At 48.2% G+C, this 11,557-nt stretch overlaps 1 protein-coding gene across 1 annotated transcript in view; it reads right to left on the reverse strand.

Annotated features, from left to right (window-relative positions):
- Nucleotides 1-1,024: 1,024 nt before the first annotated feature.
- Nucleotides 1,025-11,557, reverse strand: part of Dlg5 (discs large MAGUK scaffold protein 5) — a 106,981-nt gene continuing 96,448 nt past the window's right edge. The window contains exons 27-31 of the mRNA XM_026789532.1: nucleotides 5,542-5,685; nucleotides 5,172-5,299; nucleotides 3,650-3,759; nucleotides 3,015-3,124; nucleotides 1,025-1,896 (exon numbers count right to left, since the gene is read on the reverse strand). Coding sequence (XP_026645333.1) covers nucleotides 1,793-1,896; nucleotides 3,015-3,124; nucleotides 3,650-3,759; nucleotides 5,172-5,299; nucleotides 5,542-5,685 — 596 coding nt within the window. The 3' untranslated portion in view covers nucleotides 1,025-1,792. The remainder of the gene's footprint in view (nucleotides 1,897-3,014; nucleotides 3,125-3,649; nucleotides 3,760-5,171; nucleotides 5,300-5,541; nucleotides 5,686-11,557) is intronic.

An 11,557-nucleotide genomic window follows, 5' to 3' on the forward strand; every position in this document is an offset into this window, starting at 1 on the left:
ACATCCACCAGTATCTGCACACAGAATGGGTACCTGCATCCACCAGTATCTGCACACAGAATGGGTACCTGCATCCACCAGTATCTGCACACAGAAGAGGTACCTGCATCCACCAGTATCTGCACACACAGGTTACACAAACTGACCTTTATTTGCCATACTGAAGTCTAGTTTCTTTTTGATACAAAGTAACATTTTAGTACAGCATATCCCACCTATCAGAGCCACACCTGCTTGTCCAATGATGGCAGAACCAGGCCTATGCCCAGGGAAACAGTCCTTGTCCCGCAACTGTGCGCGGAAGACCTTGAGAGGGGTCGGCAGCATCTCAGTTGTCTGAGCTAGAAAATGTGTGCCTGTAAGGCACAGAACAGCCTTGAGGGCTGCAACTCTTCTCTCTCTTTTTAAACAGCTGTGCAAGAAAATATATCCCTTTTAAAAAAAATTGTCAATAATGACTAAACTACAATCTAATGTCTAGAGTTACAAAGAATAAAATGAAATCAAAGATTTCTTGCTAGTAAAATGAAATGTTAGGAACAGTATTAAAATATAGATCCTACCCCAATGACATACAGAACCCAGTACAGTACCTATTAATGGGGCACACAGTTGAAGAAGGGACTGAATCAGCTCCTTAGCAGATAGATCTGGCATCAGAAGTGGAGATACAGGGCAGGGGTGGGTGAGAAAAATGAATTAAAAAAAAGAAAAAGAAAAAGAAACCCAACAAAGAATGGAGATGTCCTCGTGGAGTCAGGCTGAGAATGTTGTAACCAAGATACCAAGATGAAAAAGCACCCAGGTTTTCTTCTTCCATTTTCAATAGGCATGTCTAGCCATTATGCCCACTACAAGTTCTTATTTCAGTTTGTGACATGAATAGTGTCATGCCAGAAAGAGCTGGTACAGGTACACCTGCGCCAGTTTTAAGGGTTACCCTGCAACCTTGCACTGACAAAGACTGCTGGGTATCTCAGAGCCTATAGGAACCAATGGCATGCCCATGCTCCCGCCCCCCGCCCCCCGCCCCCCAGCTGAGGATCCAACTGTGTCATCTAGGAACCACGAAGCCCTGATGGACTAGACATGATGCTTAAATATAAACACAGCTGGAGAAGAAATAAGAGGCCAGGGATGCAGGAGGAAGGACAAGAGGTGAATCTGCAAGAATGCCAAAACTTCCTTCAGGGTGTGGAAAGAAAGTGCTGCCACGGCAAGTGGGCCCCACCAAGGCACTGGTTCTGGTACCAACAGTGGTCTGAGCACCTGCAGTTGTGATATCTTCCAGGAGAGGGGCCATCGAGGAACAGGAAGTCTGTCACAGCTCTGGTCCTACTGATAGGAACCTCCTGTAGCAAAGCAGGAACAAGGTTCCTGACCAAGACAGGAACATCAAACCAAAAGGAAGTGACAGAGGGTGTTGGGATCAAGGGCTGGGCACCGACAACATAGAGCTATTCAAGTAAACATAGACAACCAAATACTTAGAAAAGGCTTGTAAACTTCTGATTAGCGAGGTCCTGGGCACAGCACCTCTGCTCAGCTGGCTAAGGGAGGATCAAGTCTTTTGTGTTTCTGCTTTTCTGTTTCAAAGTGGCCATGCGTGAGTGTGCCATCCACCAGCTGGGCCCAAATCTTGGTGGCTCTCTGCTTACAAAGGAGGTGTTGCTGGAGTCCTGGTTCCAGGTCCTTACCAGCTTGTCCACAGAAAGACAGACATCTAGTAGCTGAAAGAGTCAGCCAGCTGTCCCCACCATGGTCATGGAGTTTCCTCTGGTCCAGCTTTCTGCTAAGGTGGGCAAGCAGGGATCCACAGGACTTTACTTTGTTCTTGATTGACCATTGCCAGGATCTGAGTGCAAATGCCCGACAGGGCTCCTCCTTGGACAACCCCTGCAGAAGAACCCACCAAACACAAGCAGGTTGGGTCAGCTCTAAGTAAGACATTCCCACCCATCAAGGGATATGAACACTCTGGCTGTGGGCTCTCTGACTCTCCCCCACATGACCCTCCTCCTTCAGCAGGGAATTGGGCAAAGGAGAAACCATCCCCTAGGGAAGTAGACTGCTCACAAATTGCCCACAATGGCAGGGGGGGGAGGGGGAATTGGCTTTGCTCGCCCTCTGCTGGTTAGGGGGAATGAAGCAGCGTGGGAGGGGGGATGTTAGGGTTGCTTCACTGTCAGCAGGACTCTGGGACAACAACCACTAGCAGGATGGAGGACTAGTGCCCAGGTCAGTAAGTAGTGCTACTCCGAGGCACAGTGGGCAGAATACACCCACAGAGGGCCAGTTACAATCAGAAAGTGTGAAGTTTATGTGATTTTACTTCTGTTTAACCTAATTTTTAAAAATCAACATATAGTTAAGTTCGTCCATTTTTTAACATTTTCTTTTTTTTTTTTTTCCTATTGGTTTACTGGTCTTTGATAAACTGGAAATGAAAATAGGACCAGGTTGAGCCCCCTGGAAGTGCTCTATGGGTCCTAACCCTTTTTGTGATGTGCTAAAATGCTCCCCTAGCTCCTACAGATGGTTGACTTCACCCAACAGAGGTGGGGAAGCAGGAAACCTGCATCCACAGGAGCTCGTTTAGCAAGCAGAGATGCCCAGACTGGCCTTACTTCATCAGTCCACCTTACCCCTCACTCCCCCTAAGACTGGCCCTGGGCAGCACTCAGGACAGACAGCTGTCTGCACTGCTGGCTCACCTGGGTTCTTGGGTTCCCAACCTGTCTGGGAGTCACCACAGTTATGCTGCTGAGTCTTTGTGCTGAGATGGTTCCTACTGCATGCTGTGGATGAGGCTAGACCATGCCCAAAGGCCAGTGTGCATAACCCTGCCAGCTGGCATAGCTTAGACACTGGCTGGACCTGTAAGTCAAATGTCAATGTACCGAAGGTATATGGCAGCTCAGGCTAGACCGTCCAGGAAAACTGGGCTACTTTCATTCCTAGGACTTGTGACCTGAGGAAAACTTCTGCTACTGGCTGGGCCCACACCCACTTACCTGTGAAGTACCTGCTGTACTCTTGATCAATCTTCTGTGCCGTCTCAAATTGCTCTTTGGAATGCCTCTGTGTCACCTTGTCCCTCAGGTAGACAGGGTCTCTTTGTTCCCTGTAGGGATAGCCAGGGAACTGGGGTGAGTCTCAAACGTAACCTCAGGTTCCTTCTTCCTTCCCTGATCCAGGAAGACAGGGCTGAGCTAGGGCAGGAGCATTTAGGGTGTTTTCCCATAAATCAATAGCCTCTAGGCTATATGGGGAACTCTGGGCTGACAGGGAATCTGGGCACCTCAGTACCCCAGTGCATGGACAAAGCCAGCAGACACACTAGCTGTCTCCAATCAGAAGCACCAGGAGCTCCACAGCACAGAAAAGTCAAGAAGAAAGGGGGCCTCAGTGAGTGCAGCTGAGCTGGACTTAGCTCAGACTACACAATTCCCCTGGCCTTCTACACAACATGAGAGGAAAGGGGGCGGGATGGGGGGGGGTGCTGTAGACAAAGCCAGCTATTCTCGGAAAGTGTGGTTGTGCCCAGACAGATGGAGCTGGTAAACTCGGCTAGCATCTCTACATACAAGCCCAGGGTCAGGGGGAGTGTTATGCTCCAGCACAGGACCTAACAGGGCCAGACACCCACTTGATGTGCTTGGCGCTCTTGTAGCGGATGAAGATGACAATGGGGTAGATGTGCATATGGTGCAGCCTCTCGATGGCATGCGGTGCGATGTCCAGAAGACAGTGCCGGTTCTGAGAGACAATGGCGTACGGTAGGTAAGTACGTAGTGCAGACGAGAGGACGTCTTTTGTCTCCCACGAGGACTCACCCTTGCTCCACCCCCACACAACTCTACCTTCCTCCACACTCAGAAATACCAGGCAGCAAAAGCAGGATTTCCGCAAGGTCACTTAGGAAGCGAGAATTGGTGATTATACCTCCCACTCCCCAACTGATGGCTGCTGAGGTGGGAGTGGGAACTGGCCAGCAAGCCACACCTCAAGATGGGCACTATACTGGTTGGTTTTGTGTGTCAACCTGACACAAGATAGAGTCATCAGAAAGGAAGAAGCCTCAGTTAAGGAAATGCATCAATGAGAGCCAGCTGTAAGGCATCTTCTCAACTAGTGAACAAGTAACTAGCTTGTGGTGGGTGGGTGGTACCATCCCTGGGTCCTGGATTCTATAAGAAGGTGGGCTTAGCAAGCCGTAGGAAGCAAGCCAGTAAGTAGTACTCCTTCAAGACCTCTGCATCAGCTCCAGCCTCCAGGATCCTGCCCTCTTTGAATTTCTGTCTTGACTTCCTTTGGTGATGAATAGCAATGTGGAAGTGGAAGTGAAATAAACCCTTTCCTGCCCAACTTGCTTTTAGGTCACGGTGTTTCCTCGCAGCAATATAAATCCTCACATAGGGACTTTTCTGGGGTCCCATCCTATCCTGGCCTCACAAATCTGCTCTACTGAACAAGAGTGGAGACTCTGGGATTTGTGGGTGGGCATACAAGTTTTGCATTGGCTACGAAGGAAACACATTTCATGAGCCCCTCCGCCTCCAGGATGGGGTCAGCATAAGACCACAAACACTCTGTGCAACTCTCGATGGATGTGTTTCCTAACTGAAGCTTTTCCCCATCAAAAAATAAGCATTACAACCGTAAGAAGCTCACATTTTCTGGAAGAAGAGGGAACTGCAGCCCAGAGAAGTGGCTGGAGAAGCCCAGAGGCCAGAGGCTGAGGAGCAGCTAGGACTGGCTACTTCCCTAGCACACCTGGCAGCTAACCCATTCCCTGGCAAATGAACCCCAGGATGTCAAATGCATCAAGAAACAGTGTTAGCTTTTATGGGGCCACAGACCTGGTAGGTGGCTCTCTGTATGCATGTGTTCAGGGACCCATCCCAGAATGGTTTAGGAGAAGGCCTCCCCAGAGTTCAAAGCTCTCCTTAGTGCCCTTCAGAGAGCAGAGGCTGTGGGTACACAAAGTGTTGACTCCTAGATCCTTCTATGGATCGGTGTGAAGGCAGAGACTCATAGCATCACGGAGGATGAGACCAAAGGCAGGAGGCCTCAGATAGCTAGGGCATGGTGAGCTGGCTGAGGTGTAAGGGCCAGGTGAGAGGGTCCTGGATATAAGAGGAGCCCAGTTGTGCCAAAGTTCTAGGTACCTTTTCTGTGATCTCCTTTATCGAAGCCACGGTGGTAACGTCAAAATGGCCACTCCTCCGCTTGTAGTCCACAAATAGGCAGTCTTTGACACCCCGCTCGATGGCTTGCTGGGAGGCCTTCATCACCTCTGTATGGTAAGATGCAGAAGTCAAGGTGCTGGATGCACAGAAGGGCCCTGATGCAGAGGGCCACACTGATCAGCAGCATGGATACCCACACTACTGCCTGCTCTCCTGGAGAGAACGGAGGTCACAGGTGGGTCTCTCTACATCAGTAGGGCCATTAGACGCTGTATGCCAATTTCTCTGCATGGCCAGAAAAGTAGGTGAACAAGAACAGACACAACCTAAAAGCAGAGGCATCCCTTACCAAGCGGGCATCTGCAGAACTTGCCAGGTGCTTCACTGACCAGCATCTCCTTCACCACATCCAGTAAAGGCCCCAGGATGAGGACAGGCCGCAGAGAGGTACAGTCCACCTTCTGGACCCGCTGATAGGCCAGGCTCACTGAGTCTAAGAGACAAGAGAAGGCAGGGTCATGGGCCCCGCCTGGACAGAGGGAGAAAGCAGAGCTGGGCAGCCATGGCCCCGACCTTGCTTATCTAAATAGGCCCACCCTAGCCTTAGTTACCTGGACAGGTCTGTTGTCTTTGTCTCACAAAAGCAGGCCAGCCGCAGTGACCTGGTTTAAATCAGGCACACCAGGGCACAACCACTAATGAAGTCATTCAGGAGACTGCAAGAGTCTTTCTGCCACTGAGGATGCTGGGACAAATGATGTCCAATAATCTTACCCTTCATTCTACTCTAGGTCTACCTCAGTTATCCCACGCCCACTGCACCCACACCTTACATCTGCTCACTAAAGATGTGGCTCTAAGGTTTGGAAGCAATGGTCTCCTCCGCAGGTATGGTTACAGGACTCATACTTGGACATGGAGGATGGAGGTGATGCAATTACGTCTTTGGACCAGAAAAGATGGTGTGTACACCAGTTCTGCCCGTAGAGATGGTGACAACCCTTAGGAACTAACTGTCTGCACTAAAAGACAGAAGGGACCTGGGTTTTCGACGCAGGGCCACGTCCCTGGGCTGCCCACCAGGTCAGAGCATGTGCGATACACAGAAGAGTGCTTTGGGAGGGTTCAGCTGCCTCTCTCTGGCATGGTTCTAGTGATCATGCCACTTTCCCAGTTAACAGGCAAGGTAAATCCCCGCCATTGAGGGTACAAAGTTCTCACAGAAAGAAATGGTCAGGAAGGTAGCAGGGAACTGCCTTCCTAGAGACTCCCTAATGGTGCTTGCTGGCTTCTCAGAAACATAAAAAGATACAAAGTGTCTGGTCTCCACCCTTTGGAAGCTCATGTTAAATGGAGCCACAAGGGAGCAAGACTAGACACCCAGACTGATGCTGCATCAGGAGTCCAGGTACAAGAACAGAGGTGTTAAGGCGAGTGCTGGGGTGAGCTAGCTCAAACTGGATGAGAGCAAAGAACAGGCTGGAGGAGGGCACAAGATGACTTCGGTAGGCAGCTGCAAGGAGATAGGACCCTGTAGGGTCTGCACACTTTTGTGGAGGTGCTACAGATAGAAGACACAGCTACCTGGGAGCACAAACACCCAGTCTCTGCAAAGACCAACCCCATGGCAGAACAAAGAAAGTGAATACAGTCTTGTCTCACGTCAACCAGCATACCCGTGTGCTTGCATTTGAAGATGGATTATACAAGTGTCTATATGGTACTTCCTAACCTGGGGAGTAGCTGGTCTGTGGTCTACATTCATGACCTTGGAATGTCCATGCACTTTCTCTTTAAAACAGAAACACAGATGTAGCCAATATAGCTGACCCCTCCACACTAGCCTCCTCAGATACAACCATTACTCTGAGTCAGAAGTGTATCTTTTCCACATGACTCTTATTACTGTAAGCTAATTTTTATAGACTGAGGAAAAACCCCTAGCAAATAAAGTATGTGTATGTGGGGGGGGGGGTGGGGGGCTGTTATATTCAACAAAAATAACAAAATAGTATGAATGGCTCGTAGCTCATCTCCCCACAGAATGCATCACAGGACTTCATGGTCCTCCCCTGAGGATTCTGCAATATTTCATGCACAAGTAAAATGTAAACCTGGACAAAATACTGCTGCCAAGACACTGGGAACTCAGGTAGAGTATGCAGGAAATACCCAATAGCAAATGAGACAAAAAAAAAAAAAAAGTCACAGCAGCCACAATTGGAAGAACCAACAATACAGCAAGAAGGGAGGAGGCAAGAACCAAGTCCATGAAACTGGAGAAATAGCTCAGTGGGTATGAGTGTCTCCTCTACAAGCATGAGCTCCTGGGCTTCAATCCCCAAGCACGCATGTGAAAGGCCAGGCATGGGCGCCTGGCTATAACCCAGCAATACAGGACAGTGCTATGAGGGATTGCTTGGCTGCCAGCCTAGCTCCTGGTTCAGTGAGAGACCCTGCTCAAAGAAACAAAGCAAAGAGTCCTTCTCTGGTCTCTTTACATGCTCAACCATAAACACACATGTGCATATAATTAATATATTTAATTATAATATGTATATCTACATATATCCCCACTCACAAGTAAATACAAAGAAAATAAAAAGAAGTCTAAATCAGAGACTTTCTCTGAATTCCTTGCCAAATTCCAAAGCTTTCAGGCACAAAGCTAAATGTGTAAGGAAAACACAAAACCATGGAGCAAAGTGTCCCACTGACTCTTGTGTGGAAAAGAGAAAGATTGCCCCTAGGAGGAGGCCCAGGCCAGGGTGAGCTCAGCATCCCCTTGGACCCAGGTGGCCACCGGTGCTGACTCACAAGGCACTGGAGCTCCACTCTCGGAATGTCAAGAAGAGGAGGTGTTAAGGCTGACAGTCTCCAGGCACGTTTACGGAGCAAAGTCGACTCTGAGAGGACCAATGGGGGCGGCTGTTGGATAGTCCTCACAGATGCCGAGACTTTAATCACAAGATCCGGAAAGTCTTGGCAGAGAACGAAAGCCTGTTACAAATATCAAATAGAAACTCTGGCACTAGGCAAGGCAGCTTCTGAAATTAAGACATGGGACACCAAAGATGAGCTAGACACTGAGCAGGGTAAAGGACACTGGTAAGCATCCTGGCTGGTTGAAACATTAAAAGAAAACACTTGAAAAGAATAGGGGAAGCATGCAAAGACAGGAGACCAACAAGACATGGACAGGGAACTCAGAGGAGAGAGATGAAAAGACTTAAGGACAAGAAGATAAACATACCTGGGCAGCATAGAGAGGCCTGATGCTAGGAACAGAGACAATGCCAAGACCCACTGGGCCTAGGGGATGTGACCTTCAGCATAAAAACAGAAGCAACCCTACAGTGGTAGGTTAAAATGCACCCTTAAGGGCTGGGTCACTTCTTGTCTTATTTAGGGTTCACAGGCGGTTTGAAGAAAAATGACCCCCCCAGGGGGAGTGGCACTATTAGGAGGTGTGGCCATGTAAGAGTATGTGTGGCTTTGTTGGAGGAAGTGCATCACTGTGATGTTGGGCTCTGAGGCCTCCTATGCTCAAGTTATACTCAGTGAGACAGACCACTTCCTGTTGTCCAGATGTAGGGACTTTCATATCTGCATGCTGCCTTGATTCCCACCATGATGACAATGGACTACACCTCTGAAAATGTAAGCCACCCCAAAAGACAGATTCTACTGCTGCAATGAAACACAATGACCAAAAAGCAAGTCAGGGAGGAAAGGGTTATCTGGCTTACACTCCAGCATTGCAGCTCATCACTGAGGGAAGTCAAGACACAAACTCAAACAGGAGCTGATGCAGACGGAGGGGAGCTGCTTACTGGCTTGCTTCCCCTGGCTTGTTCAGCTTGCTTTCTTATAGAACCCAGGACTACCAGCTGAGAGACGGCCCCACCCACAAAGGCTGGGCCCTCCCCCACTGATCACTCATCAGTGAGAAACTACATCTCATGAGACACTTCCTCAACTGAGGGTCCTTCTTCTCTGATGACTTTAGTTTGTCAAACTGACACAAAACTAGCCAGGACACTTCCTGATCCCAACAACCTGTGAATGTTATTTTTTCTAGTGAGAAAGTTCTCCTGGGTTGTCTGGGGAGAGCCTAAATGCCCCCACAGGTGTTCCTGCCAGAAAAGGGAATCTTGAAGCAGACACACAAGGCAGAGAAGGGGACGTCAGGAAGGAGTAGAAAGAGGTTTCAAGATAATAGTGATGTGTCCACAAGCAAACGAATGTTGGTAGCCACTGCTCAGAACCAACAAAGGCTAGGAGCAGAAGCATCCTTCAGAGCTTGCAGGGCAGTGGAGGCTCTGGCACCTTCAGGCTGACCTGGTGGCATTGGTATTAGGACATCTGGCTTTTAGAATGAATAGACATTGTGTTAAGTTACTTTTTAGTGATTTGTTACAGCAAATACAACCCCATTTGCATTTTGTGTGTGTGTGTGTGTGTGTGTGTGTGTGTGAGAGAGAGAGAGAGAGAGAGAGAGAGAGAGAGAGAATGTGTGTGTGTGTGTGTGTGTGTGTGTGTGTAGGCTAGAAGCTGGCAACAGGTGTCCTCCTTGATAACTCTCCTATAGCATTTATGGAAGTGCTGGGGAATCTGAACTCCGGTCTTCTGCTTTGCCCAGGACAGCACTTGCTTTGCTTACGAAACAGTCTCCCCAGCTCCTTGAACAGCATTTTTTTCACATATGCCATATGTGGAGGTCGGAGGAAACACTCACGGAGTTAGGCCTTTCCCTTACACCTTTGTGTGAGTTCAGGGAACAAACTCCAGTCATCAGGCTTACCTGACAAGCTCCTTTATCCCCCAAGTCAAAGGAAGCCAACCCTCTGGATTCAGTTTTGATTTCATGGATTCAAGCAATTGGGGATAGAAAATATTCAAATAGGTATCATTAAGTAATTTAGAGACCATTTAAGTATATGGGGAATGCACTTAGGCCAAATAAAACATCTGATTAACATGAGTTAACAAAACACCTGCGGGTCTGGATACCTAGAGGGGGCTTGGTACCAACTCTCTGACATACCAAGGTGTGGCTGTGTACACCAAGCTAAGGCTCTATATACAAGGGAAATTCTATAAAGTGGTAAAATAGACAATGTCAGACAAAACAAAATATGTCACGAAGCACAAATCAGACATTCTAAGAAATGTTGAAGGAAAGCTGAAAGATGACAAGATCAGACAAACGGAAGCAGGGAAAGGAATGACTAAGGAAAGAGAGTGAAGAGAAGAGCGTGAAAACACTAATGCACACTGGGGTGACAACAGGCACAGAAGCTGGGATGCGGTGAGTGGAGGGAGACTTCTTAGGTCACTATGGTGGCCTGGGCTAGCAGGCAGCAGGTGCATATGTGGGGGGTCACTGAAATCTCCAAAGGACTACACACGTTAACCTGGAGAGGTAATAGGAATACTGGATTATTCCCAATATGGAGAGAAAGGAGAGCCAAGGAAACATAAAAGAGGTGGAGTCAGCAAACACAAAGAAAAGACAGCATCCATTATAGTGACATTTGAAACGTTCTGATTTCACAGAAAGTGAAAACCTCTATCTGCCATCCATCAACACATTGATAGTCAGGTAATACTTGGATACAATGTGTTAAAACACTGGCTGCCAGCTAGTGAAATAAAAGCTACTCTGCCTTACCCTACTCCAGGGACAGTAAATAAAACTACAAAGAAGTTCAAATATGAGCGTAGCCAGAAAAAGGCCAAGTGTATGGAGACTAAGCAAAAGAAAAAGAGTAGAAATAAAGCCTCACACCTTCCAGATTTTTCAAAGGGGACACTACCGGAAATGAGGACATTTATCAGTGGTAGAAGGGTCATTTCAGGAAAACAGAATGATCCAGAAGGTATATGTTTCCAGTAACAGTTTCAAAATGAGTGGTGAGGCTGGAGAGATGGCTCAGCCACTAAGAGTACAGGTTATTCTTCCAGAGGAGTAGGTTTGATTTCCAGCATCCCCATGGTGGTTGACAACCTTGTCTAACTCCAGTCCCAAGGGACCTGACACCCTCTTCTGGTCTCACTATGTAGCCCTGGCTGATTAATACACACACACACACACACACACACACACACACAAACACACACACATCAGGGTATCCTTGAACTCATAGAGATCTGCATAACTCTGCCTCCAAAGTGCTGAGATTAAAGGTATGTACCACCACACCTGGCAAGATCTTCACTTTAAAGATAAGAAGGAAAGAAAGAAGGAGAGAGGGACCCATCAATCCCACATTCTAGAACTGCCTGATGACCCCATACCCTGTCTGTCCAGGACACTGGATATCTACACAGCCTTAGGAACCACTCTGATGGCAAGGATCTGT

This window comes from Microtus ochrogaster, unplaced genomic scaffold, assembly GCF_000317375.1.
Source record: "Microtus ochrogaster isolate Prairie Vole_2 unplaced genomic scaffold, MicOch1.0 UNK21, whole genome shotgun sequence".
Classification (NCBI taxonomy): Eukaryota; Metazoa; Chordata; class Mammalia; order Rodentia; family Cricetidae; genus Microtus; species Microtus ochrogaster.